Source organism: Neltuma alba, unplaced genomic scaffold (genome assembly GCF_004799145.2).
Source record: "Neltuma alba isolate B1F8T4 unplaced genomic scaffold, ASM479914v2 tig00003082_pilon, whole genome shotgun sequence".
In the NCBI taxonomy this organism is placed as follows: Eukaryota; Viridiplantae; Streptophyta; class Magnoliopsida; order Fabales; family Fabaceae; genus Neltuma; species Neltuma alba.
The window spans coordinates 742165-761904 of record NW_021633133.1 but is presented as its reverse complement, the minus strand read 5'-3'; the positions used below and the strand labels follow the sequence as shown (position 1 = coordinate 761904).

Below are 19740 nucleotides of genomic sequence, written 5' to 3'. Positions count from 1 at the left end.
GAGGTGACTCGATGCATTTTAGATATTTTGTGCTGATATAAATTTTTTAAATTTAATTTTAAATGAATGCCGCATATATGTACATAATCGTGAACCTGGAAAGGTGAAGAATATATATACAGAATAAAAAAAATACTACACCTTCTATCCTTAGTATAAAAGTGCAGCATTCCATTTGATTTTACGTATAAAACCTTAATATATTTTGTTTTTCATATTTATTTATTTATTTAAAGTAGTCATTATAATAGTTGCACATATTAAATGTTTCATGAAATAGTAGTTTTAGCTAATACACATAATCAGCAAGGATATTCTAAGAAAGATAAAATGTATTTATTGCAAATAACTAACTTAACAAATTTTTTTAATTTATTTAAATTAGCCAATTAACTCTTCTATCAAGCTCAGAAAGGAAGTAATAATTTTGTTTGGTGAAATAAACAATTAGCTCTGTGTCCAACCTGAAAAATTCCAATAACTAGCTGACAAGTGAATTTGTTACATGTCGATCAAACTAGTTTTGTTGTTTGTGTTTTTATTTTGTCTTCTGGTAAGTTTTTTTTAAAATTTTGTGCTTATGTGTGTGATGATTTGGTTCTGATTAATTATAGAAACTTGTACTGGTCTAGTTGGAAAAATAATTTGGTATAATTAATGATTTCAATAATCCATAATAAACAGAAAAAAGTTGGAGAATTGTTTTTCTTAGCCAAGATTTTCTAAAGAACTAGAAATATGCAGGTTTATTTATCTATTTTCCCTATACACGGGTGTTTTCTAAAATTATGGATGCAAATCCATTTTGTTTACAAAAATTTTAAGTAGGGGCTCGGGTTCAACTCAAATCAAGAGTAGAGCCTGAGTGTCACAATAAGAAATTGAACCCTTATTTTAAGAAATCTCTCTAAGTGCTGCACCAAGGAATTGGACCTTTTTTTTTTTTCCCAGATGAGAGGATGTAGTCCTTACAGCGGAAACCATGAACCATGGGTATTTATATACGCTTTTGAATCAAATCAATAGAGCTAGAAAATAATAAGAAATCCAATTCCAATAAGCTTTCACACACTAAATATGAATATTTCTTTTACTATGTCATGAGTAACTAACTTCTTTACCAGATCTAGCCTCAATTAGTTATTGGAAGCTAATTTCTTTTCGGTACCATGGTGGGAACTAATTTGATGTCAAAATGCATGTCAAACCTAACTGGGCCTCAGGCGCAAGAAATTTTTAAAAAGCTATTTGGGCCTGAAGGTCATCAAAATCAGGGCACGATTTAAAACGTAACCCAATTTGCCTATTTTACCAAAAACAGAAAAAGTAGCAGAAACTTTAAAGTTTAAACGGGACGAAGCACGCTGGTCAAAAAAAAAAAAAAACGGGACGAAGCACAGTACCCAAAAAACAAAAAACGTGACGAAGCAATGGACCATAAAAAATAAACAATAAAAATAAAAACTCGCCATCGCAGAACCGCCAGAGGGTGAGAGGGCGAGCGACTGGGGGAGGGAGCCATGCAGAAGAGAGATCAGAGCAAGTCAGGTGGAGCTGGCGGCAGCTCGTCGGCGCCGCCTGCGAAAAGAGGCCGCCCTTTTGGTAGCAGCAGCACCAGTGCCGCCGCAGCTGCAGCTGCCGCCGCTGCCGATTCGGCTGCGCCGTCCACTATGCTCGGTCCATCCCTCCACGTCCATAGCTCCTTCGCCGGTGAGTTTGCTAAATTGTATATCTCTTTCCTCATTAGTGTGTTTGTTCTCGTTCCAACCCTATTCGATACCGTTAAAAAAGTGGGTTTAGGTAGTTTCTTTCTAGATTGTAAGATTTATGAACAGAACAAAAACGGTAGTTTCTTGCTAGGTAAAAAAAAAGGGCTTTATTTTAGCTTATATATATCCATACTACTTACTGAGCGTTGCTTTAGTATTTATAGAACAAAGGGCATAAATTTCTGCATTCATTAAAGAAATTGTGTTTGGCAAATTTTTGGATTTAGTTATGGAAAATTCGGCTGTGTTATATTCTATGACCCTATTTCGTTGTGTGCAATTCTACTTATCAGAACTTGGGCGCTTTTTTACCTCATGAGTTAACTTTTGTGATCTGATGCCTCTTTAATTTGCCTTAGGACAAAAATTAGATTTGCAATTTCAAGTTTCAAGTAAATTATGCTATGTTTTCATTAGCAAACCTATGTATAAAGCATATTTGGGGCAATTTCATAAACTGACTAAAAGCTTAAGATGCTGGAAGGCGTGATTGTCTATAGTGTGCATATTTAATGCGCTTTTAGCACAACGGCTCTTAGTGCTGAAGTGCGTAGTGTTGTGCTCACTACATATGAGGTGCATACGCATGCAAAATATCAAATATGTTTCATATAATTCAGAATGGCAACAATGAACTAACAAAATAAATAGTGTACGTGAAAAAATAAGCCTATATTTAAAACCTAACTCATTATAAATCAATAATGACCCAAATTTAACTGTGTTGACATGAAAATCAACTTTGAAACCTTAAAATCAATATATGCCAATGTTGAAAGAATTAGGAGCCTAAGCATTGTCCTAAACAATCTAAATCAAATTGCTCACAGAAGCTCTTAGAAGTTATTTTTGGCATCGATCTGAGCAGGCAGCGTCATACAAGGTTATGAACTGCTGATAGGCGGTGAAGAAATTAGAAAGTTCAGGTTAGTAAATAGGGCTAGAAAATATTAAGGCAATATTAAGGCACTCAAGAATCATTCTTTCATATGAAATGTTGGTAGGTTGTTAAGAACTTCAGGTTAATAAACAGGGCCAGAAAATCATGAGGCACTCAGCAATTGCCCTTTTATCTCATTATTTTAGCAGAAAAAGTGGAGGACTGTACTTGCAATAGAACATTACCTGTGGATTCTGACACGCCATCTGCTACCACCATATTGTCTTCCAGCTATGAACTCACTATTGCAGTACATGTAAATTCAGCAGCAGGGCGAGAAAGGAAGTAGAATGAATATGTGTATTTTTCTCTTGTATTTTGGAACGTGTTACAAATCCTTTAATTCAAGTTAGCTTCTTTTTGAAGAACAAAGTTATGGCCATTGGAAGAGTAGTATTCTCTTGATTAACACCTATCCCGATAGGATGTTGACATTTGTTGATGTGCAAGGTTTCAAGAAACCCGTGTCTCTTTTATATGATGACATAATTCTAAAAACATGTAATTGCTTATGCTTTTGTTAGGTTTGTAAATGATGTGTCTCTGTGGTTGCATGTTCAACGCTCCGTTGTATAGAACAGAGGTCAACTAGTCATATCTGAATCTCATCCTGCAATTCATAAATCATCTAATCCTACTTTTTCCTTTTTCCTCCCTTCTAACACTGTATGACTTGTATCTGCCCTCTATATTAAGTGGAATTTTTTAACATTTTATATATTCATATATTTTTTGTTCTTTTATCTGATCAAAAAGCAAACATGATTGTTATTTTCCTTTAACTTTTGTGAAGTTGCTTGACAATTAATTGGTCTGGAATTTATTGATAAGAGGATGATTGATATAAATGGGCAAGAATTTGATACAAAGGAATCTCTCTATATTGATGAAACCTATACATAAAGAATGAGGAGGTCAATTTAGGCGTTCTATTTTAACAAGCAAGTGGTTGATCAACTCCTTAATGAGCCACTAAGAAAGAAGAGGACTACTTTTCTTTGTTTTTTCTTTTTTTTTCCTTCTCCTTTTTGGAAAAAGACGGTTAGAGAAAACAGTAAAAAAATTGGAAGTAATATTTTTTATGTATTCATTGTAGAAATTTTTAAAAAAATACTGTTTAATTACAGCGATTCAAGTGCAGGATTACTCTGATTCCACATTTGTAGATGCTTAGTTATTTCTCAAAGGTTGTTCATTGATAAGATCCTTTTGCTAGTTTTTGGAAGCTATTGCATTAACTTATGTTGTTTCTCGTCATTTTATTTCTCCCTTTTTAGACCAAAACAATAAAAGAATTGTTCTGGCTCTTCAAAGTGGTCTGAAGAGTGAGCTGACCTGGGCATTGAATACTCTTACACTGCTCTCTTTCAAAGAGAAGGATGATATGCGCAAAGATGCAACTCCCCTTGCAAAAATTCCTGGCTTGCTTGATGCACTTCTCCAAGTTGTATGTGCTACCAGTCTTTTTTTCCCCCCTTTAAAAAATATTCTAGTGCTTGTATTGGTTTTTTGTTTCATAAAACTGTTTGAAGACATTTTTTTTTTGGTAAAAAGGAAAACTTATTGAACTTCCTATATTTGTTTTCGTGGTTGCCATACCTTTATATTTATTCTATGAAAAATGCTGGTTCATTTTCTTGTCATATATTGAAACAGATAGATGATTGGCGTGACATTGCACTTCCGAAGGAACTAATGAAGACACGAAGAGTCAGATCATTAGGTGCAAATTCAATTGTAACTGGATTTGGGAATCAGTATGAGGCACCGGGTTCAAATGGTACACAAGGGTAATCGTTTTTGTGCTGTTATGTCTTATTGGGCTTTAGTTCCCTGTTTTTCATTTTATAATATGCTCTTCGTGGGGCAGAAAAAGAAAAGAAAATTAATCTGAATACAGGATCGTTCTGTTAATGCAGCCAAGCATCAGGTCCTACTGGTACAGAATCCAGACAGCAGAATGGCTTGACAAAGTCTCGTCTTTCAGAGTTGTGGTTTGATGAAGACTCTCTGTTTAATTTAGATGATGAAGGGAGAGCAGAAAAACAACAGTGTGCTGTTGCTGCTTCAAATATCGTCAGGAACTTCTCTTTTATGCCAGATAATGAAGTTATCATGGCTCAACATCGGCATTGTTTGGAATCGGTTTTCCAGTGCATAGAAGATTACATAATAGGTGAGCATGTTTTTCTTATTGAAGCTTAGCTGCTTGTTTGATTTTTCAATAACACTATTATGCTTGTTAGAAAGCCCCTGATTATCTCCCTTGATTCTCTCCATTTATTGCCCATGATATTAGCTAGAAGATATATTTCCTGATTTATTGAGATATTGCAATATATGTAATTTATGGCTGATTGATTGTATCCGGATATTATCTCTCATCCGGACTCTATATATTGTAACCCAATCATATGGAATGATATGAGCATGAATATTCAGCAAAGTAAACATGGTATCAGAGCGTAGGGTTCCTCCTGAACCCAGAAAACTTCGTGCGTCGCTGCCGTGAGAGAGAGAGAGAGAGAACGCGAGGAGAGAGAGAGAGAGTGAGGCGTCCCAGATCTGAAGCCAGGAGCAGACCGTGGACGACACCGCCCCTCCAGTCCTCACCGGCGCCCTCAGATCGGCGCATCCCTTGAAGACGACGCCGAACGGAGCTGCGCGTGAAGCCCACGCGCCGTCACAAGCTCCGCGCGTGAAGCCCACGCGCCGCCACTGCCTCTGCGCGTGAATTGCACGCGCCGCCGCCGGAAACCAACAGTGCCTCCCAGAGATCCAGAAAATGAACCCTTCAGAATTCCCACCCCTTTTTGGGTCCGTTCGTAATATTCCAATGGCCCTTATGTCCGGTACATCCTCAAATACTCAAAGCACTCCTTCTTCACCTTTAGTCACCTCTCAAGCCTCTGATCCAGAACCATCCCTAACCTCTGAACATCAAGCTATGGTGGTGGCTCACAAACTTAATGGTAGCAACTATCTCCAATGGTCTCAAAGTGTATTAATGTATCTACGTGGGAAGCGTAAGGAGAAATATATCAATGGAGAGGCAAAACAACCTTCACATAATGATCCCAAATTTGACACCTGGTTTGCTGAAAATAATCAGGTGATGTCTTGGCTGTGCAACTCAATGACTCTTGAAATCAGTGAAGGATACCTCTTGGCAAGCACAGCTAAGGAAATCTGGGACGCTGCTAAGAGGACTTACTCCACACTAGACAACACTGCAGCCCTATTGGATCTAAGGAGGCAGCTCAAAGATCTGAAGCAAGGAAACTTAACTGTAACACAATATTACAGCACTTTAACGAAGATATGGCAGCAGTTGGATCTCTTTGAAGTTCATCCTTGGAAGGACATGGATGATGCTAATTACTACAGACACTGGTGGAAAAAGGACGAACCTATGACTTCCTATTGGGTTTGAATGATGTCTTTGAAGAAGTAAGAGGCAGAATTATGGGTCTAAAACCGCTTCCCTCCCTATTTGAAGTCTTCAGTATGGTCAAGTTTGAAGAAAGCCGGAGACACCTCACTCAGGGTAACCAAACCCCAGTAGATGGCTCAGCATTAGTCATGAGGAGGTCCCCAACATTCGAGGGATCTGAGAAGAAAGGGAACAAGTGGTGCAATCACTGTAACAAGAAAGGCCACACCAGAGACGAATGTTGGAAACTACATGGGAAACCAACCCAAGGGAAGCAGAAACAACGGGAAGATAGAAAAAGCCACCACACCTCCTCTGAAGAAAAAGGTGATGAGGGAGACCAGTTGACCAGAGAAGAGCTTCAAATGCTTCGTAAGATACTTGAAAAACAAAACAAATCAAAATCAGTTCCCAACGTGAACTTGATTCAGTCAGGTAATTCTATTATAGCCCTTAATGCAATGGTAACTAGTGATGAAACCTGGATTGTTGACTCCGGTGCTACAGACCACATGACTGGTAATAAGTCCCTCTTCAAAACTCTCAAATATTGCCATGAGAACCTTAGGGTAAAAGTAGCAACTGGACTATATACTAAAGTTGAGGGTGTTGGCATTGTGGCCCTATCTGATGATCTGGAAATCCATAATGTTTTGTTTGTTCCTGCTCTTACCTGCAACCTTATATCTGTGAGCAAATTGACTAAAGGACAAGTATGTCGGGTAATCTTTGATGATGTTAAGTGTGTTTTTCAGGATTCGACCTCGGGGAGGAAGATTTTGACTGCTAAAGAATGGGATGGACTCTACTACTTTGAAGGAAAAGATATGAAGACTGCAGGAGCCAAGAAAGCTATGGTTAGCTCTAATTCTCAGAATAAAAATGTAATGTTGTGGCATCAAAGATTAGGCCACCCCAGCTTTGATTATATGAAGCATGTGTTTCCAACTTTATTCAATAAAAATTCTTTTCCTTTCCAATGTGAAACGTGTCAAATTGCCAAACAAACTCGCGCCTCTTATCCCAAACATACTTACAAACCTACTGCCCCGTTTACATTGATTCATACTGACATTTGGGGACCAGCCAAAATCAACACCCGAACAGGCACAAAGTGGTTTATTACATTCATCGATGATCACACCCGGGTCACATGGGTTTACCTTATGAAAGAAAAATCCGAAGCTTTACAAATTTTCAAAAACTTTCACTCTTTTGTGAGAACCCAATTCCAAACTCCCATCAAAGTTCTAAGAAGTGACAATGCCAAAGAGTATGTGAGTGGAGCCTTTAGGGAATTTCTTGAGCAGGAAGGAATCCATCACCAAACCTCATGTGTCTATACTCCTCAACAAAATGGAGTTGCTGAGCGGAAAAATAGGCATCTTCTAGAAGTAACCCGAGCTATTATGATGGAAAGAAATGTTCCAAGTCTGTTTTGGGGAGATGCTGTGCTAACCGCTGCTTATCTCATCAATCGAATGACCTCAAAAATTCTCCATTTCACTACCCCCATTCAAAAACTCCTCGAGACCTACCCCACCTCACCTATCATCAATACCATCCCTCAAAAGGTCTTTGGGTGTGTCGTCTTTGTTCATAAACATGATGGGGGCAAACTTGATGCTAGAGCAGAAAAATGTATTTTCCTAGGGTATTCCTCCACCAAAAAGGGATATAAGTGTTATTGTCCCACTACCAGAAAACTCATAATCTCCAAAGACACAGTTTTTTATGAGGATGATGCTTATTATCCCAAATTACCCATTCAGGGGGAGCACTATGGAGTAGAATGGCTAATTACACCTGAACCTACAACCAATCCCAACACACATCTTACCACCCCTCTTGAACCTGCCATACCACAAGAAGAAATCATTGTCCCTGAACCGGAACCAAAAACCCCTAGTCCTACACCTCCACTAGAGCACCAAAACCCCACAAACACTCCTCACCCGACTCACCCAATGGAAACAAATGCTGAAATTGATGCAGGGGTGACAGAGCGTTCAAGTCCTCAATCAGGTGAGCAGGATAGTAGTAGTAGGGTTCCTTCCATTCCAAGGCAGCAACATGATTCCAATCCAGAGTTGGATCCTGAAGAGCTAGGGTGGCCCATTGCACTTAGAAAGGGGGTAAGATCATGTACTCAGCATCCTATTCAAAAATTTGTCTCCTATGGCAATTTATCTGCTAGAATGCAAACCTTTGTGGTGAATAGCTCACAGGTGAAGATTCCAGAAACATTTCAACAGGCTATGAAAGATCTTAATTGGAAACGTGCCGCATATGAGGAGTTGAGAGCCTTAAAGGAAAATAACACGTGGGATATTACCACACTTCCTAAGGGCAAGAAAGCAGTGGGTTGCAGGTGGATCTTCACCCCTAAATTCAATCCTGATGGAAGTATCAACAAGTACAAAGGAAGATTAGTTGCAAAAGGGTACACCCAGACTTATGGGATTGATTATCAGGAAACGTTTGCTCCTGTGGCAAAGTTCAACACCATCCAGGTACTCCTGTCTCTAGCTGCTAACCTTGATTGGTCTCTACATCAACTAGATGTGAAGAATGCTTTCCTAAATGGAGATTTGGAGGAGGAAGTGTACATGGAAATCCCAGATGGAGTAATAGCTCCACCCAACTCAGTTTGCAAACTGAAGAAATCACTATATGGCCTGAAACAGTCTCCACGAGCGTGGTTCGATAGGTTTGCCAAGGCAATCAAAAGGTTTGGCTACGTCCAAGGACAAGCTGATCACACTCTCTTCGTTAAACACAGTAATGGAAAGGTAACGATCCTAATTGTGTATGTGGATGATATAGTCATAACTGGCAGTGATGAAGTTTCTATCTCCCAACTCAAGAAAGCTCTAGCTAGGGAATTCCAAGTGAAGGACCTAGGACAAATGAAGTACTTTCTTGGAATGGAGGTTGCAAGATCCAAAAAGGGTATAAGTGTGTCTCAACGAAAGTACACACTTGATTTGCTCCACGAAACAGGAATACTTGGGGCTAAACCTAGTGAGACGCCTATGGAAGAATCATGTAATCTGGAAGTGAAACCAGACGGGGTACCAGTCAACTCAGAAAGGTACAGAAGACTTGTAGGTAAACTGATCTACTTGACTCATACAAGGCCTGACATTAGCTATGCTGTTGGAGTAGTAAGCCAATTTATGCATCAACCCCAGGAAGAACATATGGAAGCAGTATACAGAATCCTGACCTACCTCAAACTCAATCCTGGAAGAGGAATATTCTTTAAAAAGGGGAGTACAAGGAACATAGAGGTCTACACTGATGCAGATCATGGGAGAGCTGTGGATAACAGAAGATCTGTCACAGGATACTGCACTTATGTTTGGGGAAACCTAGTCACTTGGCGAAGCAAGAAACAGACAGTAGTCTCAAGGAGTAGTGCTGAAGCTGAGCTAAGAGCTGTAGCCCTGGGGGTATGTGAAGGAATGTGGGTGATCAGACTTCTGAAGGAATTGAGAATTTCCTATGAAGGACCTATGAACCTCTGGTGTGACAACCAAGCCAGCATTGAAATGACCAAGAATCCTGTGTATCATGACCGAACAAAGCATGTTGACATTGATCGACACTTCATCAAAGAAAAGGTTGAAGATGGCACAATTAACCTGAGCTATGTGCGCTCAACTGATCAGATTGCTGACGTCATGACCAAACCTTTAGCCAGAGTCAAGTTTGAAGGGCTTCGAAGCAAGCTGGGAATGGTTGACATTTACTCTCCAGCTTGAGGGGGAGTGTTAGAAAGCCCTTGATTATCTCCCTTGATTCTCTCCATTTATTGCCCATGATATTAGCTAGAAGATATATTTCCTGATTTATTGAGATATTGCAATATATGTAATTTATGGCTGATTGATTGTATCCGGATATTATCTCTCATCCGGACTCTATATATTGTAACCCAATCATATGGAATGATATATGAGCATGAAGTATTCAGCAAAGTAAACATGCTTCAACTAATATCTTCATCGTTCAAGCTGCTTTTATTTTATTTTATTTTTTTGGTTGAGGTGCAATGTTTAAAAATTTTAGACATTCTAATTTGGGCTTGGTCAGATGAATATCAATGTGATGGATTATGATATCTTTGAAATGTAAACCAAATTCAGAGACAACATGATGCATTGAATTTGCAGTTCTGTATCTGATTAAAGTAGGATATTTGTTGAGTTTGACCGAAATTACTGATTGTGTCAGTCAAACATCAGTAACGGCCGTGAGCATTTGGCACTATGTTGTTAGCTTCTTTTGTTTGCTGGAGGCCTTTCTTGTGATAAACTATAGGCACTTTGGAAAGGTACATATAATATAATAGCAGTAATTGTAATTATAATTGTATTTATAATAACTATTATAAAAAAAGCCTTATTAATTGCTTAGCTATTTGTCTAGGAATACTAAGTTGATCTAATATATGGGTTTCTGGACAGGGTGATAAGATAATTCTCCAAAATACCCAAGGGCCCATGGAATGTGGACTAGGAGTCTTGTACATTTTTAGAAACTCTGAAATTGTGCGGTGATCAAATGCTTGGGACTTAAAACCCTTGTGGAATAAAATTGAACGTGATGTGTATAATTGATTGGTGGGTTATGGGCTTATAACTGTTCACTGGTTGATGGCGCAAGTGTAGGGAGGAGAGAGAGAATGGGATGATAGATATATAGTAAAGGAGGGTTTATTGACGTGTTAAGCAATCTGTTAGTGAGTGAATGTACGGAGTGGCCCCAGCCTCTCGAAAGCTTGGGGATCTTTAATGTTCCACCAGTGGCACATAGCGTGCTTGGATATGGTTCGCAATCATATGCCTGAAACCTCAATATTGCATGATGTATTTTATAGTAGCTTAGAAGAGGCCCTAATCTATTGATGATTTTCATGTGTATACATTTGATTTTAAGTCTGGACAATTATTATAAGTTGTAATTGATTCTTTTCTAGGAGTGTGAAACTTATGTGTAGTGCAAATCGTCATTTTTGTCTTAACTGGTAAGAAGTGGCACTACCAGGAAAGTAGGAACTGTTAGAAAGCCCATGATTCTCTCCATTAATTACCTATGGTGTTAGCTAGAGAATAAATCAATGATTTTATGTTGCAATATCTCTGAGTTATTGTAATTTATTTCTGGTTGATTGTAATCGGATTGTTCTCTCCTTATTAAACATCCGGACTCTATAAATTATACCTTTCTCATGTGAAATAATACATTAGAGTGAATTATTCACCTAAAAACAGCATGGTATTAGAGCTTTGGGTTTGATCTGAACCCAGAAATCCGTCCTAAACACCTGACGGTAAATCAGAGAGGGAGAGAGAGTGAGGAGGGGTGAAGAGAGAGAGAGAGGCTTCCTTTAGATTTGAAGCAAGAGAAGGGCATTGAACGACACTGCCACTCCAGCCCTCATCGGAACCCACTGATCGGCTAGTTCCTGGAAGCCGATGTCTAATGGAGTAGTGCGTGAAGCTCACGCGCTGTCACAGCCTCCACACGTGAACAGCAAGCGTCGTCGTCAGAACCAAACAATGACACCATTGAGTCTAGAAGATGAATCCACTGGAATTTCCACCCTTTTTTGGGTCTATCTGAAATATTGCTGTCACCAAAGGCACTATTCTGATGGCCCTTATGTCTAACACACCTTCAAATACTCAAGGCACTTCTTCTTCAACTATAATACCCTCTAAAACCCCTGACCCAGCATTAGATTTGACCACAGGCACTGAAAATCAAACCATGGTGGTGGCTCACAAGCTTAATGGCAGCAACTACCTCCAATGGTCTCAAAGTGTGCTGATGTATTTGCATGGAAAGCAAAAGGAGAAGTATATCTATGGAGAAGCTACCCAACCGCCACATAATGATCCTAATTTTGACACCTAGTTTGTAGAAAATAATCAAGTGATGTCCTGGCTATGCAACTCAATGACTTTCGAAATTAGTGAGGGATACCTTCTTGCAAGCATAGCCAAGGAGATCTGGGATGTTGCCAAGCGCACTTACTCTACATTGGAAAAGCCTACAGCCTTATTAGATCTGAGGAGGCAACTTAAAGATATGAAGCAAGGTAGCTTGATTGTAACATAATACTACAGTACTCTGACGAAGATATGGCAACAACTGGATCTCTTTGAAGTACATCCTTGGAAGAATGTTGATGGTGCTAATTACTATAGACAGCTGGTTGAGAAAGGACAAGCATATGAATTTCTACTAGGCTTGAATGATGTTTTTGAAGAAGTGAGAGGCAGAATTATGGGTCTTAAACCTCTTCCATCCTTATTTGAAGTTTTCAGTATGGTTAAGTTTGAAGAAAGTCGGAGCCATCTCACCCAAGGTAACCAAACTCTAGCAAATGGCTTGGCGTTGGTCATAAGGGGTTGTAGACATCAAAGGGCTTTGAGAAGAATGGGAACAAGTGGTGCAATCACTGTAACAAGAAAGGTCACACTAGAAATGAATGCTGGAAACGGCATGGAAGGCTAACCCAAGAGAAATAGAAACAATGGCAAGATGGAGAGAGCCATCACACCTCCTCTGAAGAAAAAGGTGATGATGGAGATTGGTTAACCAGAGAAGAACTTCAGATGCTTTGTAAGATGCTTGAAAAACAAAAGAAGTCAAAATCTGTTCCCAATGTGAACTTGATTCAGTTAGGTAATTCCATTATGGTTCTTAATACAATGGTCACTAGTGATGAGATGTGGATTGTTGACTTAGGTGCTCCAGATCACATGACTGGTAACAAGTCCCTCTTCAAACCTCTTAAAGTAGCAACTGGACTGTATACTAAGGTTGAGGGTGTTGGCACTGTAGCCCTATCTGATGATTTTGAAATTCACAATGTCTTGTTTGTTCCTGCTCTCACTTGCAATCTTATATATGTAAGCAAATTGCCTAAAAGCCAAGTATGTAGGGTGATCTTTGATGATAGTGTTTTTCAGGATTTGACCTCGGGGAGGAAGATTTTGACTGCTGAAGAATGGGATGGACTCTACTAATTTGAAGGAAAGGAGATGTAGACTAAAGGAGCAAGGAAAACTTTAGTTAGCCCCAATTCTCAGAATAAAGATGTAATGTTGTGGCATCAAAGATTAAGCCACCCCATTTTTGATTACATAAAGCATGTGTTTTCAACTTTATTCAATAAAAATTCTTCTCCTTTCCAATGTGAAACTTGTCAAATTGCCAAACAAACTCGACTTTCTTATCCTTAACAAACTTACAAACCCACTACCCTGTTTTCAATGATCCATATTGACATTTGGGGACCAGCTAAAACCAAAACCCGAATAGGCACTAAGTGATTTATCACATTCATAGATGATCATACCCAGGTTAAATGAGTTTACCTTATGAAAGAAAAGTCTGAAGCCTTGCAAATTTTCAAAAATTTTCACTCTTCTGTAAAAATCCAATTCCAAACTTCCATTGAAGTGTTGATGAGTGATAATGCCAAAGAGTATGTGAGTGGAGCCTTTAGAGAATTTCTTGAGCAACAAGGAATTCACCACCAAACCTTGTGTTTATATTCATCAACAAAATGGAGTTGTCGAGTGAAAGAATAGGCATCTTGTAGAAGAAACCCAAACCATTATGATGGAGAGCAATGTTCCAAGTCTGTTTTGGGGTGATGGTGTGCTAACCGTAGTCTATCTTATCAGTTGAATGGCCTCCAAAGTCCTTAGTTTCAGTACTCTTATTCAAAAACTCGTTGAATCTTACCCTAACTTACCAATCATTAATACCATTACGCAAAAGGTGTTTGGGTCATTGTGTGTGTCGTTTTTGTTCATAAATATAGGGGGGGGGACTGGGTGTTAGAGCAGAAAGTGTATTTTTCTCGGGTATTCCTTGACCCAAAAGGCTATAACTGTTATGGTCCTATCACTAGAAAACTCGCAATCTCTAAAGATACTGTTTTTTTATGAGGATGATGCATACTATCTCAAATTATCCATTCAAGGGGAGAACTATAGAGTAGAATGGCTAATTACACTTGAGCTTGAACTTAAGACCGATTCACCCCTTGACCCCTTTGTCCCACAAGAAGAAATCCTTGAACTTGTACCACAAGTAGAGCCACAAAGCCCTTAACCTCCAACTCAACTAGAATGCCAAAGTCCCTCAAACACTCCTAGACCTGAACAACCCAAAAGTCCCACAAATAATCACCCAATGGAAACCAATGTTGAAATTGATGTAGGGGTGATTGAGCACTCAACTTCTCAATCAGCTGAAGAAGACAGTAGTAGTCGAGTTCTTTCCATTCTAAGGCAGCAACATGATTATGATTCAGAGTTAGATCCTGAAGAGCTAGGATGGCCAATTGTACTCAGAAAGGGGGTAAGGTCATGTACTTAGCATCTCATTCAAAGATTTGTCTGTTTTGGCAACTTGTCTGTTAGACTGTAGAGTTTTGTGGTGAATATTTCATAGGTGAAAATTCCAGTTGCATTTCAACAAGCCATGAAAGATCCTAATTAGAAGCATGCAGCATACGAAGAGTTGAAAGCCTTAAAGGAGAACAAAATGTGGGAGATTACCACACTCCCTAGGAGCAAGAAAGCAGTTGGTTGCAGGTGGATCTTCACTACCAAATTCAATCTTGACGGAAGCATCAACAAATACAAAGGGAGATTAGTTGCAAAAGGGTACACCCAAGCCTATGGGATTGATATCAAGAAACCTTTGCTCCAGTAGCAAAGTTCAGTACCATCCAGGTACTCCTGTCCTTAGTTGCTAATCTTGATTGGTTGGTCGTTATATCAATTAGATGTAAAGAATGCCTTCCTAAATGGAGACTTAGAGGAGGAAGTATACATGGAAGTCCCAGATGATGTATTATGTCCGCCCAACTTGGTTTGCAAACTGAAAAAGTTGTTATATGGCCTTAAACAGTCTCCGTGAGCGTGGTTTGATAGGTTTGCCAAAGCGATCAAAAGGTCTGGGTATGTTCAAGGACAAACTGATCGCACTCTTTTCATCAAACACAATGGTGGAAAGGTAACAATTCTGATTGTGTATGTGGATGATATAGTCGTAACTAGGAATGATGAAATTTCTATCTCTCAACTCAAGAAAGCCTTAGCTAGGGAATTTCAAGTGAAAGATCTAGGGCAAATGAAGTACTTTCTCAGAATGGAGGTTGCTAGATCCAAAAAGGGTACAAGTGTATCTCAACGAAAATACACACTTGATTTACTCCATGAAATAGGGGTACTTGGAGCTAAACCATATGAAACTCCTATGGAAGAGTCATGTAATTTGGAAGTTAAACCACAAAGGGTACTGATTGACTCAAAGAGGTATAGAAGACTTGTGGATAAACTAATCTGCTTGACTCACACCTAACCTGGCATTTGCTTCTTAGTTGGGGTGGTGAGCCAATTTATGCACCAACCTTCGGAGGAACATATGGAAGCAATGTACAGAATTTTGACCTACCTCAAACTCAACCAGGGAAGAGGAATATTCTTTAAAAATGGAAGTACAAGAAACATAGAGGTCTACACTGATGCAGATCATGGGAGAGCTGTGGATAACAGGAGATCTTTCATAGGTTATTGCACTTATGTTTGGGGAAATTTGGTCACTTGGCGAAGCAAGAAAGAGACAATAGTCTCAAGAAGCAGTGCTGAAGCTGAACTAAGAGTTGTAGTTCTGGGGGTATGTGAAGGAATGTGGGTGATTAGACTCTTAAAGGAGTTAAGAATTCCCTATGAAGGTCCATTAAACCTCTTGTGTGACAACCAGGCCAATATTGAGATGACCAAGAATCCGGTGTATTATGACCGAACAAAGCATGTTGACATTGATTGACACTTTATTAGAGAAAAGGTAGAAGGTGGCATTATTAACTTGGGCAACATGCGCTTAGCTGATCAGATTGCTGACATCATGACCAAACCCCCTAGCTAGAGTCAAGTTTGAAGGGCTTCGAAGCAAACTGGGAATGGTTGACATCTACTCTCTAGCTTGAGGAGGAGTGTTAGAAAGCCCATGATTCTCTCCATTAATTACCCATGATATTAGTTAGAGAATAAATCACTGATTTCATGCTGCAATATCTTTGAGTTATTGTAATTTATTTTTGATTGATTGTAACTGGATTGTTCTCTCCCTATTAAGCATCCGGACCCTATAAATTGTACCTTTCTCATATGAAACAATACATTAGAGTGAATTATTCACATAAAAACAGCAGGAACTAACAGGTTATTAGGATGTAATGGACCTTTTAGGCTTGCCATGAATCTGAAAGAATTTATTGCATCAGTCTTGAAAATTATCGCATCAATTGAGGGTGGCATGCATTCCCGACCACTTGAATATTATTGTCAACAATCACTAAATTGTAACTATAACTCATAGATGACTGTATCTACATATGAAGAAGTTTCTTTACTTTTAAGTTTTAAGCTGGTAGGTATGTTTGTTATTGCAATTGCAAGTGATTCTAGACACTGTAATCTTGTAATCCATTTATCTTTATAACTTCACTAAAGTAAAAAAGCTGAGGACTGCAAGATAAAGAAGTCTTTAGTTTTTATCGGAAATCACTGAATATTTCGGTGTATTATTCCACTGAATGCTAGAGTACATAAATAGAGATCAGATTTCTTACAAAGGGCATGAAATCCGATCATATTAAATGAAAATAATAATGGGTAATCAATCTATGCCTAATGCCCATGATTCTAGGTCTACAAATAAGGAAAGAGCACAGAATTAGTGATAAGATTCTAACGGCTAGGAAATCTGTTGTAATCAATCTTAGATTCTAACAGTTTTTTTCAGCTTGTTGGGTGCCAAAGTTCTGTGATTTTATGATGCTTAACAGTCCAGATTTAAAAAGAGGAAACTACATAAAATAGAAAAAAGGGTAACTTGGAATATCAGGGGACTAATGTTAAAACTTCACTTTTGATGCCTCTGAATGGTGCCTATTATAAATTATTTATAAATTTCAAATTATTTCATGATGTTGATAGAGGATGAAGAACTTGTCACAAATGCGCTGGAGACAATTGTTAACTTGGCCCCACTATTAGACCTTCGAATATTCAGCTCATCCAAGCCATCATTTATCAAAATAACGTAAGTGATTTGACCGCTTCTTACAGTTGTTTTTTGCATGCTATCATAATTGTGATTGATAAAATCATTATTTCTGACAGAGAGAAACGTGCTGTCCAAGCCATCATGGGGATGTTGGAATCTACAGTCAAAGCCTGGCATTGTGCTGCTGCCGAATTACTTGGGCGTTTGATCATCAATCCTGACAATGAGCCGTTCCTGCTTCCTTTCTTTCCGCAGGTTAAAAATTCTTCAATTTGCAGACCTATAATGTTAATGTCTTGTGTGCAACCAAAATGTAATGGACAATTATTGACCACTGCAGATACACAAACGTTTAGTCGATCTTATCAGCCAACCAGCATTAGATGCACAGGCAGTTGCTGTAGGTGCACTCTATAACCTTGCTGAGGTCAATATGGACTGCAGGTTGAAGATTGCAAGTGAAAGATGGTGATCTCTTTCTTCCCTTTTCGTTTTTCCTTAATGCTTTGTTTTGGATAAGGAGACAAAGTGGAAGGAAGAAAATGGGCAAAGAGAAAATGTGGTGGGACTGGGAACAGAAAAGCGGAGAGAATATACTATCTATCTGTATGTTTGGATAATCAAGTGAAAACAGAGAGAGAAGTTGTAATTCTGAAAAACATGTTTTCTTTCCAAAATCTTTCCCCTTACTGCCAGAAAAATTTTGGGGGGAAAACATGTACGCTTCATGCCTATTTTTCTCCTCCACTTTTCTTTCCTTCTTATTTTCTCTTGCTATCTAGACAAGGGAAAATCTATTTTCCCTCCTGTTTTTCCTCTGGTCTTCTCTCCTGTTACTTTTCGCACCATTTCAACATAGGATAGGAATCTGTGATTCTGTGGAAAGATAAAACATGTAGATGTAATCTGTTTTTAACCTGCCATAAAGGAATTCGTCAATTCAGTGGTGTACACTAATAAAGAATCTCCGAATGCAGGGCCATAGATCGGTTGCTTAAAGTGATAAAGACACCTCATCCTGTTCCAGAAGTTTGCCGTAAATCTGCCATGATATTGGAGAGCCTAGTTTCTGAGCCTCAAAACAGAACTTTGTTACTGGCCTATGAGAATGCTTTTGCAGAGGTTCTTTTCACAGATGGCAGATACTCTGATACTTTTGCAAGGATACTGTATGAACTTACATCTAGACCAAGCAACAAAATAGCATCAGCTCGTGGTATATGGGGCATGTGACTCTGAACAATGTCGAGTGTTGATCTGAGATATGGCTGTCTTCTCTAACATGTTTAGTTTCTAAATGTAAAATTTTTCTGTGTTTTGTGGATAAAATCAATCATCACTGAGTGTAATAGGTGCCTAAGCACTGAGCTCCCCCCCCCCCCCAAAAAAACAATTGTTTAGGAGGACAATTATGTCATTACGAACCCTATATTGTCATGTACTATTAAATTTTTAAGATGTATGTCAAATAGGTGATTTTGATGACTATTGCAAGATTAGTTATCATGTCCTATTTTTCTTTTGGGAAAACTAATTTAAAGATCCTCATAGTTTTTATCAGCTTTGAATCAGGTCCTTATACTTTTTTTTTTTAATTGGGTTTTTTAATTTTATAATGTTAAATCTATTAGTCCCTAGAGTTAAATCTGCTAACAGTGTTAAGTTTTCTGTTAGTCAAGTTTGAAACATCTATGCTCTTTCTCCTTCCGCCATAGCCGACCCAGCTCTTCCCTCTTCTTCATTCGTTCAACAAGCTTATCTACTTATTCACCATTCTCCCTGCTTTTTACCTCTCCATAACACCTTCCCCTCCCTTGGCTATAATGTCACTGGACACTCTTTGGCCAACTTGCAGTTACTTGTCCATTGCCATCCAGCTTGAACCTTGTTTGGAGAATTACATTAACAGGAAAAGCATGAAAAAAGACGAAATTGTTGGGTTTGTGAAAAGAAAAGTGGTGACTGATTCTTTTGGGCCCAACACCCAAAAACAAGTACTGTTGCAGAATCATCCATGGAGATTAAAATAAAATAGTACGAGAATCTGAGTTCCTCTAGCCAAGTAAAATTAAATTTATAGCTAAAATCATGGAGAGGTTGAAAGCAACGATGAGCCAATTATCAGTAGGGAGATGGTGGATAAAGAGATAGAATAATGGAAAGAGTGAAGGAGAGAGGAGAGCTTGGTTAGATATGGTGGAAGCAGAGTGAAAGCAAAATGTTTCAGACTTGGATTAACAGAAAATTTAACACTGTTAACAGATTTAACTCTAAGGGACTAATATATTTAAAATTATAAAATTAAAGGATCCAATAAAAAGAAAAAAAAAATAAGGACCTGATCCAAAACTGATGAAAACTGTAAGGATCTTCAAATTAGTTTTCCTTTTTCTTTTTGAAATTCAACGTGTATATTTTGTCATTTTTCCTAGATCATTAGAACTAAACATCTATGATAATATGTCTAAAATTTAAAGTAATGACCCCACAAA

At 38.5% G+C, this 19740-nt stretch overlaps 1 protein-coding gene across 1 annotated transcript; it reads left to right on the top strand.

Moving 5' to 3' along the window:
- The first annotated feature begins 1466 nt into the window (after nt 1-1466).
- On the top strand, nt 1467-18758 carry LOC114740221 (armadillo repeat-containing protein LFR). Its single transcript, XM_028928341.1, has 8 exons — nt 1467-1710; nt 3987-4156; nt 4366-4499; nt 4629-4885; nt 17179-17284; nt 17365-17503; nt 17589-17716; nt 18226-18758. Exons 1-8 carry the CDS (start codon nt 1521-1523, stop codon nt 18479-18481), a joined length of 1380 nt encoding a protein of 459 aa, XP_028784174.1. The 5' UTR covers nt 1467-1520; the 3' UTR covers nt 18482-18758.
- Nucleotides 18759-19740: the final 982 nt, after the last annotated feature.